General features: G+C 42.5%; 1 protein-coding gene across 5 annotated transcripts in view; it reads right to left on the bottom strand.

Moving 5' to 3' along the window:
• Nucleotides 1–19504, bottom strand: part of LOC137342242 (unconventional myosin-XVIIIb-like) — a 265799-nt gene that overhangs the window by 74568 nt on the left and 171727 nt on the right. For all 5 annotated transcript variants that reach the window (XM_068006069.1, XM_068006068.1, XM_068006071.1 and 2 more), the window contains 3 exons: nucleotides 18641–18751; nucleotides 17396–17500; nucleotides 12014–12166 (listed from right to left, as the gene is read on the bottom strand). In XM_068006069.1, the coding sequence (XP_067862170.1) occupies nucleotides 12014–12166; nucleotides 17396–17500; nucleotides 18641–18751 (369 nt within the window). The remainder of the gene's footprint in view (nucleotides 1–12013; nucleotides 12167–17395; nucleotides 17501–18640; nucleotides 18752–19504) is intronic.

Raw genomic sequence — 19504 nt, 5'->3', positions numbered from 1 at the left:
ACGGGAAGTGGTTTGGAACATCACTCTAATTAACGGGAAGTGGTTTGGAACATCACTCTAATTAACAGGAAGCGGTTTGGAACATCACTCTAATTAACGGGAAGCGGTTTGGAACATCACTCTAATTAACAGGAAGCGGTTTGGAACATCACTCTAATTAACAGGAAGTGGTTTGGAACATCACTCTAATTAACAGGAAGCGGTTTGGAACATCACTCTAATTAACGGGAAGTGGTTTGGAACATCACTCTAATTAACAGGAAGCGGTTTGGAACATCACTCTAATTAACAGGAAGCGGTTTGGAACATCACTCTAATTAACAGGAAGCGGTTTGGAACATCACTCTAATTAACAGGAAGCGGTTTGGAACATCACTCTAATTAACGGGAAGCGGTTTGGAACATCACTCTAATTAACGGGAAGCGGTTTGGAACATCACTCTAATTAATGGGAAGTGGTTTGGAACATCACTCTAATTAACGGGAAGCGGTTTGGAACATCACTCTAATTAACGGGAAGCGGTTTGGAACATCACTCTAATTAACGGGAAGCGGTTTGGAACATCACTCTAATTAACAGGAAGTGGTTTGGAACATCACTCTAATTAACAGGAAGCGGTTTGGAACATCACTCTAATTAACAGGAAGTGGTTTGGAACATCACTCTAATTAACGGGAAGTGGTTTGGAACATCACTCTAATTAACAGGAAGCGGTTTGGAACATCACTCTAATTAACAGGAAGTGGTTTGGAACATCACTCTAATTAACGGGAAGCGGTTTGGAACATCACTCTAATTAACAGGAAGTGGTTTGGAACATCACTCTAATTAACGGGAAGCGGTTTGGAACATCACTCTAATTAACAGGAAGTGGTTTGGAACATCACTCTAATTAACGGGAAGTGGTTTGGAACATCACTCTAATTAACAGGAAGTGGTTTGGAACATCACTCTAATTAACGGGAAGTGGTTTGGAACATCACTCTAATTAATGGGAAGTGGTTTGGAACATCACTCTAATTAACGGGAAGCGGTTTGGAACATCACTCTAATTAACGGGAAGCGGTTTGGAACATCACTCTAATTAACAGGAAGTGGTTTGGAACATCACTCTAATTAACGGGAAGTGGTTTGGAACATCACTCTAATTAACGGGAAGTGGTTTGGAACATCACTCTAATTAACGGGAAGTGGTTTGGAACATCACTCTAATTAACGGGAAGTGGTTTGGAACATCACTCTAATTAACGGGAAGCGGTTTGGAACATCACTCTAATTAACGGGAAGTGGTTTGGAACATCACTCTAATTAACAGGAAGTGGTTTGGAACATCACTCTAATTAACGGGAAGCGGTTTGGAACATCACTCTAATTAACGGGAAGTGGTTTGGAACATCACTCTAATTAACGGGAAGTGGTTTGGAACATCACTCTCATTAACAGGAAGTGGTTTGGAACATCACTCTAATTAACAGGAAGCGGTTTGGAACATCACTCTAATTAACAGGAAGTGGTTTGGAACATCACTCTAATTAACGGGAAGTGGTTTGGAACATCACTCTAATTAACGGGAAGTGGTTTGGAACATCACTCTCATTAACAGGAAGCGGTTTGGAACATCACTCTAATTAACGGGAAGCGGTTTGGAACATCACTCTAATTAACAGGAAGCGGTTTGGAACATCACTCTAATTAACGGGAAGCGGTTTGGAACATCACTCTAATTAACGGGAAGCGGTTTGGAACATCACTCTAATTAACGGGAAGCGGTTTGGAACATCACTCTAATTAACAGGAGGCAGTTTGGAACATCACTCTAATTAACAGGAAGCGGTTTGGAACATCACTCTAATTAACAGGAAGTGGTTTGGAACATCACTCTAATTAACAGGAGGCAGTTTGGAACATCACTCTAATTAACAGGAAGTGGTTTGGAACATCACTCTAATTAACAGGAGGCAGTTTGGAACATCACTCTAATTAACAGGAAGCGGTTTGGAACATCACTCTAATTAACGGGAAGCGGTTTGGAACATCACTCTAATTAACGGGAAGTGGTTTGGAACATCACTCTAATTAACGGGAAGTGGTTTGGAACATCACTCTAATTAACAGGAAGTGGTTTGGAACATCACTCTAATTAACGGGAAGTGGTTTGGAACATCACTCTAATTAACGGGAAGTGGTTTGGAACATCACTCTAATTAACGGGAAGCGGTTTGGAACATCACTCTAATTAACAGGAAGCGGTTTGGAACATCACTCTAATTAACAGGAAGTGGTTTGGAACATCACTCTAATTAACAGGAAGTGGTTTGGAACATCACTCTAATTAACGGGAAGTGGTTTGGAACATCACTCTAATTAACGGGAAGTGGTTTGGAACATCACTCTAATTAACGGGAAGCGGTTTGGAACATCACTCTAATTAACAGGAAGTGGTTTGGAACATCACTCTAATTAACGGGAAGTGGTTTGGAACATCACTCTAATTAACAGGAAGTGGTTTGGAACATCACTCTAATTAACGGGAAGTGGTTTGGAACATCACTCTAATTAACGGGAAGTGGTTTGGAACATCACTCTAATTAACGGGAAGCGGTTTGGAACATCACTCTAATTAACAGGAAGCGGTTTGGAACATCACTCGAATTAACAGGAAGCGGTTTGGAACATCACTCGAATTAACAGGAAGTGGTTTGGAACATCACTCTAATTAACAGGAAGTGGTTTGGAACATCACTCTAATTAACAGGAGGCAGTTTGGAACATCACTCTAATTAACAGGAAGTGGTTTGGAACATCACTCTAATTAACGGGAAGTGGTTTGGAACATCACTCTAATTAACAGGAGGCAGTTTGGAACATCACTCTAATTAACAGGAAGTGGTTTGGAACATCACTCTAATTAACAGGAGGCAGTTTGGAACATCACTCTAATTAACAGGAAGCGGTTTGGAACATCACTCTAATTAACGGGAAGCGGTTTGGAACATCACTCTAATTAACGGGAAGTGGTTTGGAACATCACTCTAATTAACAGGAAGCGGTTTGGAACATCACTCGAATTAACAGGAAGCGGTTTGGAACATCACTCTAATTAACGGGAAGTGGTTTGGAACATCACTCTAATTAACAGGAAGTGGTTTGGAACATCACTCTAATTAACGGGAAGCGGTTTGGAACATCACTCTAATTAACGGGAAGCGGTTTGGAACATCACTCTAATTAACGGGAAGCGGTTTGGAACATCACTCGAATTAACAGGAAGCGGTTTGGAACATCACTCTAATTAACGGGAAGTGGTTTGGAACATCACTCTAATTAACAGGAAGCGGTTTGGAACATCACTCTAATTAACGGGAAGCGGTTTGGAACATCACTCTAATTAACGGGAAGTGGTTTGGAACATCACTCTAATTAACAGGAAGCGGTTTGGAACATCACTCGAATTAACAGGAAGCGGTTTGGAACATCACTCTAATTAACAGGAAGCGGTTTGGAACATCACTCTAATTAACGGGAAGCGGTTTGGAACATCACTCTAATTAACGGGAAGTGGTTTGGAACATCACTCTAATTAACAGGAAGCGGTTTGGAACATCACTCGAATTAACAGGAAGCGGTTTGGAACATCACTCGAATTAACAGGAAGCGGTTTGGAACATCACTCTAATTAACAGGAAGCGGTTTGGAACATCACTCTCATTAACGGGAAGCGGTTTGGAACATCACTCTAATTAACGGGAAGCGGTTTGGAACATCACTCTAATTAACGGGAAGCGGTTTGGAACATCACTCAAATTAACAGGAAGCGGTTTGGAACATCACTCTAATTAACGGGAAGCGGTTTGGAACATCACTCTAATTAACGGGAAGCGGTTTGGAACATCACTCTAATTAACAGGAAGTGGTTTGGAACATCACTCTAATTAACAGGAAGTGGTTTGGAACATCACTCTAATTAACAGGAAGTGGTTTGGAACATCACTCTAATTAACGGGAAGCGGTTTGGAACATCACTCTAATTAACAGGAAGTGGTTTGGAACATCACTCTAATTAACGGGAAGTGGTTTGGAACATCACTCTAATTAACGGGAAGTGGTTTGGAACATCACTCTAATTAACGGGAAGTGGTTTGGAACATCACTCTAATTAACGGGAAGCGGTTTGGAACATCACTCTAATTAACAGGAAGTGGTTTGGAACATCACTCTAATTAACGGGAAGTGGTTTGGAACATCACTCTAATTAACGGGAAGTGGTTTGGAACATCACTCTAATTAACAGGAAGTGGTTTGGAACATCACTCTAATTAACAGGAAGCGGTTTGGAACATCACTCTAATTAACGGGAAGCGGTTTGGAACATCACTCTAATTAACGGGAAGCGGTTTGGAACATCACTCTAATTAACGGGAAGTGGTTTGGAACATCACTCTAATTAACGGGAAGCGGTTTGGAACATCACTCTAATTAACAGGAAGTGGTTTGGAACATCACTCTAATTAACGGGAAGTGGTTTGGAACATCACTCTAATTAACGGGAAGTGGTTTGGAACATCACTCTAATTAACGGGAAGTGGTTTGGAACATCACTCTAATTAACGGGAAGCGGTTTGGAACATCACTCTAATTAACAGGAAGTGGTTTGGAACATCACTCTAATTAACGGGAAGTGGTTTGGAACATCACTCTAATTAACGGGAAGTGGTTTGGAACATCACTCTAATTAACGGGAAGTGGTTTGGAACATCACTCTAATTAACAGGAAGCGGTTTGGAACATCACTCTAATTAACGGGAAGCGGTTTGGAACATCACTCTAATTAACGGGAAGCGGTTTGGAACATCACTCTAATTAACAGGAAGTGGTTTGGAACATCACTCTAATTAACGGGAAGTGGTTTGGAACATCACTCTAATTAACAGGAAGTGGTTTGGAACATCACTCTAATTAACGGGAAGCGGTTTGGAACATCACTCTAATTAACGGGAAGCGGTTTGGAACATCACTCTAATTAACAGGAAGTGGTTTGGAACATCACTCTAATTAACAGGAAGTGGTTTGGAACATCACTCTAATTAACGGGAAGCGGTTTGGAACATCACTCTAATTAACGGGAAGCGGTTTGGAACATCACTCTAATTAACGGGAAGCGGTTTGGAACATCACTCTAATTAACAGGAAGTGGTTTGGAACATCACTCTAATTAACGGGAAGTGGTTTGGAACATCACTCTAATTAACGGGAAGTGGTTTGGAACATCACTCTAATTAACAGGAAGTGGTTTGGAACATCACTCTAATTAACAGGAAGTGGTTTGGAACATCACTCTAATTAACAGGAAGTGGTTTGGAACATCACTCTAATTAACAGGAAGTGGTTTGGAACATCACTCTAATTAACAGGAAGTGGTTTGGAACATCACTCTAATTAACAGGAAGTGGTTTGGAACATCACTCTAATTAACAGGAAGTGGTTTGGAACATCACTCTAATTAACAGGAAGTGGTTTGGAACATCACTCTAATTAACAGGAAGTGGTTTGGAACATCACTCTAATTAACAGGAAGTGGTTTGGAACATCACTCTAATTAACAGGAAGTGGTTTGGAACATCACTCTAATTAACAGGAAGTGGTTTGGAACATCACTCTAATTAACAGGAAGTGGTTTGGAACATCACTCTAATTAACAGGAAGCGGTTTGGAACATCACTCTAATTAACAGGAAGTGGTTTGGAACATCACTCTAATTAACAGGAAGCGGTTTGGAACATCACTCTAATTAACAGGAAGCGGTTTGGAACATCACTCTAATTAACGGGAAGCGGTTTGGAACATCACTCTAATTAACAGGAGGCAGTTTGGAACATCACTCTAATTAACGGGAGGCAGTTTGGGGTGTACATCGACAAGAAAGCAGGATTGTAAACTCCGGAGTCACGGCTTGATCTGACTGCAAGCGTACTAAAGCTGAGATATATGAAGCCACTCCTCTACCCTTCCCCAGAAGGCCATCTCACATCAGTCTGGGGTACAGGACAACTGCAGCCTCTGGGATGGGGTGGGGGGGAGGGGGTTGCGGGCAGATGTTGGGGGGGGGGTGAAAAAAATAAATCCACAAAACTCAACCGCTGTTGAACTCCACAATGCTGGCAACCAGAATCCTCCATTCTGTGGTGCAGAAATGGTGTGTGGGATGCTGTAAAGAGAAGCTTGTGAATTAAGATAATCAAATAGATAAATCTGGATTCAAAAAGTTATCAGAGCCTGGGGAGGAATTGTGACTTCCTGAGCCAATGCTGACAAGAAAGCAAACCCCAAAATTGAGTAAAATTAACAGCATGCACTATAACATCAACAGGATACCTTGGAGCGGTTTCAGGGGAGAGGGGTTCAGTTGCAAGATTAGGAACCACTGAAGCTTCACTATCAGTTTAGGACGTTATCTGAATCCTGTGATTTAAATCACTGCTTTTTAATCACTACCAGATGTCTTTATTTAATCCATCTGAGCCTCTCGATCAAGCTGCTGCTTTGTATTACACCCAGGTAATACTTTGAACATATTAAGTAATTTTAACCCCTTCAGAAATTTTTATCCCATCTCAAGTGGATTGTTCCAGTTGGCCGTTGGTTGCTACGGTTACCAGAAGCGTGGGATGGGTTCTCGTATCTAAATCTGTCCTCTCTACATTACCTACAGAGATAAAAGGTCAACCCCACGACCACAATCATCATTCCTGATGAATCGGAAAGGACTTTGTGCTTTTTAAAATACACCGTGCATGCTTTGAAGGCAAAACAACGTCAGTACTGAAAAGGTTGAGGCCAGCTGGAAGACATATCCCAGACACTGGATCATGTGTTAACTTGGCACTGACATGACTGCAGGCTGGATTATGATCAGATTTTTCCTGGAATATTTCCCTGTCTTTTTTTGAGTGCCTGAAAGAGTGAAAATGCATCAAGATAAGTATATAAATGACAAAATGGCTTTGATGTTTTGCTAAATAGCAAAGAAATGCAATATACTTTAGCTATGAGCCTCCCTCACTGAAAGTCATTTCTCTTTAAATTAAGAAAAGGTCAAAATTCATAGTTCAGGAACCACCAAAAGTCGCAGAACCACTTCCAGTGATTGATGGATTAGAATGAGGGGTCATAGACACAAGCTTAAATGTCAGAGATTTTAGGACAGAGAACAGGAGAAACATTTCTACACAGAGGGTTGCGAGGCTGCGGAATGCGCTCCCATTGTTAGTGATTGAAGAAAACGTCAACTTTTAAGAATAGGTTAGATAGATGGTCAAAGGGGAATAAAGAGATCCAGGAACAGGGTGGGCACGTGGGCTTAAGACAGCTACTTGTGTGGAGGATAAACACAACTAACAGCCTGTTTCTGAGTTGTAATTTCTATGTAATTCTATGCAAGATAAATTAAGAAGTGACTAGGTGACACCGTGCTTGGGTTTCTAAAAGCCTGTAGATAGTTGGAGGAAAGACTGAGGGAGGGAGTTCAGCAGTTAAAATCGTGGGATAGGAGTTACAGTAGAAGACGGTGTCTTATATTTCAACACAATAAAGATGCAAAGAGAGGGATGAGCATGTAGGACACTATGTTTGGAACTTAGGTGGAACAAGAGTCAAAAGTTCAGAGAGATAGTGACCCTAATAATATGAATACTACATCCTTCCATCCCTGTGAGCAATATTCTGTCAGTTCTGTTTTGCAGACTCCAGTTTTGAATTAATTGCAATCTGTTTTAATGGAAACATTTGCATTCTTTCTCCTTCATTACCAACTTTCTTTTCAACATCTGTATATACACAGGAGCTCCTGTACATATAGGAACATTCAAAACTCTCCAACTGGATTGGTGGAATTTTGGCCTTTCTGTATTTGATTGGGTGGAATTTGGGGTTTTCTCTACTTGATTGGGTAGCACAGATGTAAATATTCCTTCAAGAGACTGGAGGGTTTATTCAGTTATCATGTGCTTCCAGTGGAAATGTTCACTTGACCAGAGCATACGTTGGATATTTGGCTTTATAGTGTTGAAACCCTACCTCCAAGTTGCGCTCATGTCAATCAAGTCTGTCCACGAAGATCACTGCATCGCTGAATTTATGTTTGGTTTCCAACACTTACTGCAAGGTTAACGTATTACAAGATGCAAATAACGTACCATGTGGACAATCCTATTCAGCCTCCTCCCGCGGTCCCCATCATCACAGGTAACAGTCTTCAGTCAATTCAGTTCATTACACATGACGTTAAGAAGTGGCTGAGTACACTAGATATGGTTTCTGACATTTTCCCACCTACGGCGCTGAAGAACAGTGCACCAGAACTAACTAACCCCTAGCCCAACCTATTCCAGTGCGACTATGACACTGGCAACTACTGTGGTAAATTGCCCAGGTATCTCCTATTCGCAAAAAGGATGATAAATGTAACCTGGTCAATTACCATCCTATTAGCTTTCTCCCAATCATCAGTAAAGTGATGGCAGGAGTCATCAATAGTGCTATCAAGAGACACCTACTCACCAATAATCTGTGCTGATGCTCAATTCTCATTCTGCCAGAACTATTTACCTCCATAAGAGCCTTGATCTAGACATGACACAAGAGCTAAATGCAAGAGAAGAGGAGAGAGAAGACGCAGCATTTGAACGAGTGTGGCACCAAGGAACACTGGTAAAACTGAGGTCAAGGGGGTGGAAGAGAAAAACCTTCAATGGTTGGAGTCATACCTGATACTCAGGAAGATGGTCATGTTTGTCAGAGGCCAATCATTGCAGCTCCAGGACATCGCTGATGAAATCGCTCAGGGCAGTGTCCTTGGCTCAATCACCTTCATCTGCTTCATCAATAACCTCTCCTCTATTATAATGTCAGGAATCATGTATACCATCTATAGAATGCACTGCAACAATTACTAAGCGTGCCGCAATGGCACTTCCCAGCCCCACAACTTCCACCACCAAAAGGGACAAAAGCAGCAATATCATGTGAACAGCAACATCTCCAAGTTCCCCTGCAAGTCACACACCATCCTGACCTGTTCCTTCATCATCCCTTGGCCAAATTCCTGAAATCCCTGACCTAACACCATCATGGGAGAACTATCAGCACATGGACTGCATCAGTTTAAAAAGAAAGCCCACCACCACCACCTTCTTAGGGCAACTTGAGATGGGCAATATCGCAGCCTTGCCAGTGTCACCCACACCATAAGAACAAATTATTAAAAAGTGACTTTATCAAGCTGAATATAGTCACCAGAATTATGTCTCCAGCCCAGTTTTGTTGCTAGCAAGTAGGGAAACATCTCTCCCCAACCACCTGGAACTTGGACATATATCACCACTATCCCACCATTGCTAGATTACCAAGGATTAGCAACGTACACACAAAGTATCCTGCTAAGGGTTGCCTGTACAACCACTCTCTTTCCCTTAGTTGTTATGAAAAGTCAGGCTCAAAGCTATTCCACGCTCTCACCCTCATTGTACTATCAGGAATCAAAGGCTTCTCTGCCCCGAGGCCAAACATAGGCTCAATATTCCTTCACCACTAACTCATCTGTCTTCATAACTGCCAAAGACTGGATACACTCCAACATGCCTGTTGGTATTAGTTCAACAGGAATTGAAATCATAGCTCTCTTCCTCTTCCCCACTAAATGTTAGACAACTGGTTAAGTCTCTCTCTCCCGACCCAGGAATATGGACACAAAATGAAACAACCACAACAAAATTGACATAACCTAGCAATGCAAATAGGCCCACATTATTGAACAAATATAGTGAGGAACTGTTTAGCACATTATTCTTGTATCCTGAGGATCTGAATTCAAACCTGGCGCAATCTGCTAAGATGAAAGATCTCTTTGCTGGTTGAAATGGTCTGGCCCAGATCCTAGTACATATAGGCAACAGCAATTTGGGTTTATTAATAAGGACATAGAGTACAAAAGCAAAGTAACAATAAATTTGCTACCAGGCAATGATTAGGCTCAAGTTTGAGTACCAAAGCCACAGACAGCATGCAGCATAGATTCACAAGAATCATATCATGGACAAGAAATTGTAGCTATGAGCTGATACTTAAGATACTAGGGCTATTTCCATTGGAACAGAGAAGGCTAAGGGGAGATTTAATAGATGTTTTTAAATTATGAAGGGTTTTGAAAGGATGAATAGGGAAATGCTATTTCCTCTGATTGGGGAGTCAGTGATGAGGGGTTATCAATTTAAAATTGCCACTAAGAAAGGGAAGAGTGGGTTAGAAAAGATATCTTTACATAGAGTTCTTGGAACATGGAATGTTTCACCACAGGGAGTGGTCGAGGCAGAGGCTTGCATCTTTTAAGGGAAAGGTGGATAAATATCAAAGCCGGGGGAGATACGGAACTATGAGGATTGAGCAGGGCAGTAGGATTAGTTCCAGCAAAGAGGAGACACAGACATGATAGTCCGAATGGCCTCCAACTATGCTAAAAAGTTCCATGGCCCTTGGCACAAACTGCTTGACATTGATCAACAATAAATTGTCTCACTTATACAGGTGCGAGAAATGGAAAATGTCACACTGTTGTAGTAGGGGATGATCTTCCAAAGTTGGGGTTAAGGCACATTATTGGGGTAAAGTACAGGGAGCTTTAACCTGCAACTACCCCATACTGCCTTGGGAGTGCTCAGTGCTGGCACTGGGTTCCCCAAAATGAGACAGTGTTCCATTCACTAGCACTAACATTCCCTTACCTTGAGGAGCACAGAGAAAATAAACCTCGCTTTCTGAGGCCAAAAGGACTTTTAAGTCATCAAGGACCTGATTATTTTAAAATTGCTGCCAGAACCTTTGCATTTTGTGGGACAGGGGAGGGAGAAGAGGAGCTTGCAAAGGCCCAGTCAGCACGAGTTTAGCTCCTAGAAGTCTTCCTACATCTAGACCAAGAGCAGGTCAATCATGCAAATGTGCGGAAATGGTGACAAATTGTTCAATTATAATGGTAAATTTACCATAGAGATAAATTTTGATCGGCTCCATTAGCCTCAGACATTGCAAGCAGAAAATTCCACAGGATAACTAAACAGACCACAGTGATGTCTTAAACATGCCTTTAAAAAAAATCAATGCAGAAATTTCCACCGTCTTCTTCAGTTGTGTTGTCAATAATCAAGTTTAAATAGAACTAAATATAAGCTCTAGTTTCAAGTGTTTATACTGTCACCTCCACATTTGATGTGTTACCGCCAACCACTCTTTATCCTCTGCATTATGTATGTGCAATATATTCATAGGATAGTAAATGTATTCTTGCAATTGCAGCATTTCTTGTTCTTCATCTTGGGCTCCCCTGATTTCTCAGTGAGTAAAAATGTATCCCGTAGTTCTGAATCACAGACCAGGAAGGACCCAGGTTCAATTCCTGGTCTATGTGGTGAGTGGATGGATTTAAACCAGGGAAGCAGCCAAAATGACATTACGACTGGCTTCAGAGTGACAGGGTTAACAAAAGTTAAAAGCTCATCCAGGATCGTCACTTCTGATTGATGTCCAGTCACCCCATTTGTAAAGTGTTCTTCTCGGGTGAGATCTTAGCTGTGATGACCCTGCCAGAACACATCTAATCTCGTACATGGGTAGGGTACTTGAGAACGATCGACAATATTTGTGGAATGGTCGTCGGACAACAGGTCCTTTGGGATTATAGAGGAGAAAATTGGGGAAGGGGACAAAATTGAGGAGGGGGGGGGGGGGGGGGGCTGGGAGGAGAGAAGCACGATTGAAAAAAACACAAGCCTACGGTAGAATTCCACATTATCAACCTGAAAAAAAAATGACTAGATGTTACAGGCGGCAATGCATCTCTGGCTTCTGATGGATTAGAAACCAACTGCTTAAATTGCTCTGACGTTGATCCCTCTCACCTGCCGATTCTTTATTTCTACTGGCGGTGCTGAGAGAGAGATAGGATGGAGTGGGCTTCGGACTGACCTGAACCTGTAGTTTCTCCACCTCCTGCTTGTTGGTGGTTTGACCGGAGTCTTGCATGGTGCCCAGCAGGAGCTGCGCATCAGCCAAAAGAGCGTGCTTCCGTCGTAAATCCCTGCGTAGACGCTTCTCCACATCAAAGTCTCGGTGACCTATCTGGATCAGGAGAGTTCCATTTTTAGCAACAATTTAATTTTTATTTGAAATGTAATGAAACAATTGAATTGCCACAGCTGCTATCAAACCTCAAACCATGACGAGTGGGGACGAAAAGAGTTAAGCCAGACATTCTCTGTCTTTCCTCTCTCGCTTGCTGTGATATTAAACCCCAAAGAAGTCATCATTTTTCATTTCTTTCCTAATTCCGTGATGTTTCTCAATATGACTGCTTCCAATCACGGGCCAGTGTCAGGAGAATAGGGTTTAACTTAGAACTGTCCCGCTGCAGTAACTCAAGACCCATTTAGGTGGTCAAACACTGTCTAATGTTAATGTTTGCCCCAATTAAAGCAAGACTACCACAATATAATCTCTGTATGAAATTAGTTACTGCAAATATCTAACATCCTTTTGGTCGCTTGCATTTCTGTGATTAAGCAGGGGGAGCGCTGTTTAATTTTAATGCCTATTAAAGAAGTTGTACCCTTCAAATTAATCTTTACTCAGCCTCATTCAAACAGTGGCTTATTTCTTGGCTTTTATAAAAGTAAATTAAGATTAAAATTATTTACTGTCAAACACTCTCAGTTTGCAATGATGCCAATTGAGTGCAGTGTACTTGATACTTTTTCTACCTGAAGTCAGAGGTAAAGACAAGAACAGGTACGTCTAGGGTTGCCAACTCTGGTTGAACTTATTCCTGGAGGTTTCATCACATGACTTCTCACCTCCAAACGTCCCACCCAATCAAACAGATTTTTTCCCCATCTCCAATATTTTTCATAACTAATAATTGAAAATGTTCAAAGCAAATGAAAAAAACACACAATTTCTTTTAACGCCTCCATGATTTTTCTCCTGGTTTGCTTGCAACAGTGTCCAGGAGATTAATCTTTAATTACTGGAGCGGGTTGGCAACCCTAGGTACATCAGAAATTTGACTCTGATGCTGCAAGCACAGAAAGAATCGGAGATATTGTGATGGGTGCTCCAAACACAGCTGTCCTAAGGCCCAAACTCATGAAACGTTTCCTCTGTTGGGGGAGTGGGCGGAGAGAAGTATTTAATATTCTGGCCTCTTGCACATCCCTGATTTTTATCGCTCCACCATTGGCGGCCGTGCCTTCAGCTGCCTAGGCCCTAAGCTCTGGAATTCCCTCCCTAAACCTCTCCTCCTCTTAATAGGCTCCTTAAAACCTACCTCTTTGACCAAGCTTTTGGTCACTTGTCCTAATATCTTCATATGTGGCTCGATGTCAAATTATGTTTGATAACACTCCTGTGAAGCGACTACGTTAAAGGCGCTATATAAATGCAAGTTGTTGTTGTTGCTTCCTCATGGAATAACGGTCCCGTTTAATCATCAGCACTGAACAGCACTGGACCCCTGACAGATTGACACCACTGGTGACAGCCCTGAGTTTGACAGCGGTGTTGTAATGTAAAACGGGTAGTACAACTGCTGGCCGAGCAGTGAACTACCTCAAGACATGTGGTTCACCAATTCATTCAGAGCCAGAGGTGCTATAATCAGCAACGAATGTAAATGGCCTCCCCCTGCTGCTAGGCCCCAATTGTTATGGCCTTGGGACAGGCTGAGTGCTGAGCTTGCCCAAAGAAGCCATCGGGAAAAGGGGGGACGCCAATAGCACAGGGCTAAGGAACCAATCACAGGGTCACTTGGGAAATCGCCCCGATCTCCCATATGGCCAGTCCGCCCCGTACATTCCTCAAGTAGGGTTGCCAACCCTCCAGGATTGCCCTGGAGTCTCTAGGAATTAAAGACTAATCTCCAGGACACTGCTATGTGCAAACCCAGGCATGTGGAATAAAGGCTATTTGACTGACAGTCAAGAATCATCCAAACGGGTAGTGAAGAGACTGCTCGCTTTTTAATTGGCCGTGGGAAGGTGATGTACCGCGAGGATGGACATGTTGGGCGAACAATGGCGGGAGTGTGGGGGCGGGGCGGTTGGATGCAGGAGGTCATGTAATGACACCTCCAGGAATATGTCCAAGTAGAGTTGGCAACCCCAGTCCAGGCCCTGAGCTCTGACATATCATGGAACGACATCAAGTAGAAGGGCATGAGAGCGAAGATTGGAAATGTTGAAGTGCAGGACAAAAAGAGCAGGCAGGAAATAAGTATCATTGCAGTGTTGCTAGTGACTCTGTAGAGACATAAAAAATGACTGAAGTGTCGCTCATTCGTATGTAATTTACATTGCTGTGTCCTCTTCAATTGTAGACACCAAAAATGCTGTAGAAAGGAAGTTCGACTACAGGGCTGTTCAGGAGTAGTGTGGGAGCACTTTATTCTCTGCATTGTAGCTGTTTTTCAGGCATTATTTGGAAACAGTGCAGAGCATCAGCCATGATCTCATTGAATGGCAGAGCAGGCTCGAAGGGCCTCGTATGGCCTACTCCTGCTCCTATCTCTTATGGTCTAGGATAATTGGCTCTTGAATCCCAAACTTTTAGAGCCTCTGAGCTCTTTTTTAGTGTTTAGTTTTTGGGGGTAAATTTTTGCCCTTATGAATGTGTTGTGGAATGGAAGACTTGTCCACTTAAAAGCTGCCATGCACTCCCAAGTCAGGTACAGCATGGAGGGTAAAGCTCCCCCGACAGAAATGTGCCTTACCCATGCCTCCCTCACCCCAAGCTGTAAACTTCATACATAAGAACATAAGAAATAGGAGCTGGAGTAGGCCATACGGCCCCTCGAGACTGCTCCGTCTTTCAATTAGATCATGATTGATCTTTGGCCTCTTTCCCGCCCGATCCCCATATCCCTTGATTCCCCTAGAGTCCAAAAATCTATCTATCTCAGTCTTGAAAAAAATCAATGACTGAGCATCCACACCCCTCTGGGGTAGAGAATTCCAAAGATTCACAACCGTCTGAGTGAAGAAATTCCTCTTCATCTCAGTCTTAAATGGCCGACCCCTTATCCTGAGACTATGACCCCTAGTTCTAGACGCTCCAGCCAGGGGAAACAACCTCTCAGTATCTACCCTGTCAAACCCCCTCAGAATCTTGAACATTTCAATGAGATCACCTCTTATTCTTCTAAACTCCAGAGCGTATAGGCCCATTCTACTTAATCTCTCCTCATAGGACAACCCTCTCATCCCAGGAATCAATCTAGTGAATCTTCATTGCACCGCCCCCAAGTCAAGTATATCCTTCCTTAGATAAGGAGAACAAAACTGTACATTACTGTAACAGAGTGGTACTTGCATCACCAGCTAACCTTGTGAATTCTTTCACTGAGACTAACAATTCAGTGCCAACTTTTGGGCATTTTTGTACATACGAGTTAGGAGGCATTGGGGAGACTACCTGAACCCACTGCACATTGGACCACTAGGTGCCTAAGAGACTGAATCCACTGTGCACCCACTTCCCTCCCTCCCTCTCCTTAACCCCAACTGCCCATTGAAACAGCTTGATCGCAAGCTGTGATAGCTGCAAACTGGTGCCTTTGCCTAAATGTTAGTATTTGTAAAATGACTGCCACCTTACCAATAGCTAAGAAGCTGCACCTTCGGGGTTAATGATGTCCCACAGTAAGTAAAAGGGAAACCATTCATGTGACCTGGTTATCCTGCAGGCTGATCATCTCTAGGCGAAGTACATAAGGGTTTAGTTTTTGTAGCAAGCCTTGTCTGTTAAATAACCTGCTTGCAGATGTATGAAGCCAATGAGCTAATGTGGCATCTTATATACAGAGAGCTACAACCTTTAAATGCCCTTCTCAGACAAGCCTCGTCATCTTCTGTCCGTACGTGTTCTGCTGACTTCAGAGATCTCCGTGCCGGCGCAAGGTATTTCCATCTCCGTCCCCTGCCCTCGCCACAGTCACGGATTGTTTTTTCATGACAGAAATTCCCAAACTAATGAACTGCTTTTCTCTCAGTCAGGAGTAATGAGCTGAACCAGTCTCTCAGCATCACAGAAAAAGAAACCGGGAATCGCAGCCGAAGATTGTGTCACGTTGTGTGGTGTGATTGATGGACTAGACCGAGAACGTTTGCTGACTGGAGATTTCTATTAAAGTCCATATTACCATAACAACCTGTACTAAACAGGCGCCATCAACTATTTCCCCATTTTAAGATTGTCCATATCAGTAGAGTACGTATGGACAAAGGTTTTAAACTGCAGCATTTCAGGAGACGTCCTGATTTAGTAATAAATATTTGTCTCTTTAAAGGGGAATGGTGCCTTTTTTCAATAAAAATTTATAATGCCAGTTCAAGGACAACATTGTTCTACCACTGCGAGCCAAATTACGTTTGAGCTTGAATCCAGCTGAGGACTTTGTTTAGGAATAAAATGTGGATGCCATAGATTCTCTTTACTGCGGTGAATTGTGGGTAAGATGACATTATTGTTGCTCTATACCAGTTACAGCAGAACATTCTGGTATAACTGGATGTGCTACGTGGGTGACCCACTGCTTAGAGCTAAGTCATCTACAACAGAAGATCTAAGGTTTCATTCCTAGTTTTTGTTGAGTTAGCTCACCTCAGCCAGAGCAGCAGTTAGAACATTACCATTGGCCTCAACGCGCCTGGGCCGGAGAGGGGAAAAAAATCAGCCAAGGTTCCGCTTCTGATTGCTTTCCAGAGCCCAAATGAAAAGTGTATGTGGACATGAGGTGAGAACAAAATGTGCTCTATAGTTAAATCGCCTTCTGACACTCACTGTCTGGACTCATATATAAAGAATGGCCACTTGGTACCTAAGTGGGACCACAAACCAATTCCTTCAGATGAAAATTGAAAGTTCAAATCAAAAATCTAAGCTCTTGATTGGAAAAGTTACAAAATTAAATCCTCAGAAGTCCTGGTGCACGTTTTGATCTGGTGCACACCCTTGGACATGGACTACCAGTGATCCACACTCCAGCACTGCTGGTCCACCAGCAATGAAACACATTCCCTTACAATTAACCCATTACAATTAAACATTACACTGGTTTCAATTGAAAGTGCACTTCCGATTGCATGCAATACTATTCCTGAAATGTTTAATCATCTTAAGCTGCCCAATTAATGCTTTCTTTAGCTTTCTAAACTTTCTTGGTTTTGGTAATTCTGCATTCATGTATTCGCCTGGCTGCTGTAGGCAGCTGTGCTGCTTCAGTTGGTGCAGTGAGGTTTCAATGATATTTCCATCACACCCATTGTATAATCTCCATTACAGAGCTGAAGCACTGACCTGTTCACAGAGAGTGCCAATCAGGCCCTCCAAGTCCTGTTTCTCATGAAGGACCAGCTGTCGCTCTTCAAACTCCTGCTCCAGCTGCATCTCCAGCTGACGAAGCTGTGACAAAGAGAAAGACCCCAAACATCAGACGGGTTAGAGTGCCAACAACACTTTGAGCTGCCCAAAGACACTCTTCCAAAGCAGCCAAGTGTGGCCCCTCAGTCATATATTCTTGTAGCTAATCGCACAACTGTACCACCTTTAAGTTCACGTTCACATTTCCCTGGTAAGTATAGGAAGCAGCGCACTGGACGTGGTAGCTCCTGAGCAGTGCTTTATTACATTACAACAGAGACTACATTTCAAAAGTACTTAATTGGCTGTGAAGTGCTTTGGGACGTCCTGAGGTCATGAAAGGCACTATATAAATGCAGGTCTTTCTTTCTATGCCTTTGTTCAAGTTCCACATATTTGTAGTTCCAATTTATAACGATAGGTACAGAAAGTGATAATGTGGCCGTCTTCTGCATCGTTACGAAAAATAGCTGATGCTGCAACTTTCAGTAGAGTGTAAGAGAGGCATTAATATATTCTATAGTTCAAATAGAGTCATTTCACAAGTGCTGTGCATGTTGGGATCGTCGCATCTCCACACAACTCCCTTGTTGTCCAGAACATGTGGGATTACAATCCTGAGAAATCACAATCTCACATGCAAGACTCCTGGCAAACACAGTAATGCCATTAGGGCTGGGTACATGCATAGACATAAAAACAAAGGATAAGCCAATAGACTTTTATACTTTTACACACACACACACATACACACACACAACACAAACAGAAAAAGCTGACATTGTCACGCATCTCATCCAAATGTCAAGTATACATTCTAAAGGAACTCTACATTATTTCTATGAGAGACATTTTGCATGGACTCCAAAGGGGTAATTTCATGAGACTCTGCCTCTTATTTGTACCTGTGTGAAACATTAGACAAATGAATACTGGCCTATCCATCATGAACATAGCTGGTCCTGACGTCAAGGAATCATTTACTATCCTTGCAGTTGGAACATTTTACTCAGCTTACAGCATATCCTTACAAAAAGGACCCAGAGGCACATATGAAGAATATTGTGCCCGAGTGAACTGTTAAGCTTGAAACAGACATGCAATATGGATTAATAAAGTACACACACTACAAGTAACGGATCTGGACACACACTGCATCACACAGTAGAGTGAGGATCGTACCCTTCTCTGGCACGACTTGCGAACATCTTCCAGCTCTTCCTCCTTGTCTTCCAGTTCCTTCAGGTGAATCTGCTTCATCCGCTCGAGCTCCATTTCAAAACGGAGATGAGTCTGAATGCAGGGAGAGGAAGAGGAGGAGAGAGTGAGAGAAAGGGAGAGCGAGAGGGAGGAGACTGCCAGAGAGAAAAAGGGAGTGAGGGAGGTAAAGAGAGAGGATAGATGAGAGGGTGGCAGATGGAGGGAGAGAGCGACAGAAAGGAAAGATGGAGGGGTTGAGAAAAAGAGATGGATGCAGAGGTAAGAAAATAGATTGATAATGAAAATAAAATCAAGGCACAGTGAGAACAAAATCAAAAGAGCAAGAACAGGTCAGGCAACAAGTGAGAAAGATAGCAGGGGTAAGAAACAGAGAGAAAAAAGCAAGAAAATTACAACAAAACAGAGAGACAATAGGGTAGGTTAAAAATGCAGAAGGACAATCAGTAAATATCCTGCGGTGTCAGGTACACTGCACAAACAGTTCATTGGTGAGAATGTTCGAAGTTAAAGGGTTTTTATTCTTTGGTCTGCCAATTTTCCACCCCCTCTCCTAAAAGAACTGTCTCCTTGTCGCCATGCTTGAGGGGGGAGGGGGCACACAGGAACTGATGCCCTGCAATCTCTCATCAAGTGGCCTTATTCTCATGTGACTGGGCAGAGAGAGAGAGAGAGAGAGTGTGTCTGTGTGGAAAGGAGGAGGAGGAGAAAAGGATGACCTGGCAAACAGGATTACAGAGTTAATATTTTATTTTAATTAAAATTGTTTAAGTGTTCAACTTCATACTTCACGCCAGTATTTCAAATAATAAAAAGCTACTTCTGACC

Source organism: Heptranchias perlo, chromosome 25 (assembly GCF_035084215.1).
Source record: "Heptranchias perlo isolate sHepPer1 chromosome 25, sHepPer1.hap1, whole genome shotgun sequence".
Classification (NCBI taxonomy): Eukaryota; Metazoa; Chordata; class Chondrichthyes; order Hexanchiformes; family Hexanchidae; genus Heptranchias; species Heptranchias perlo.
This window is presented reverse-complemented; position numbering and strand designations above follow the sequence as displayed.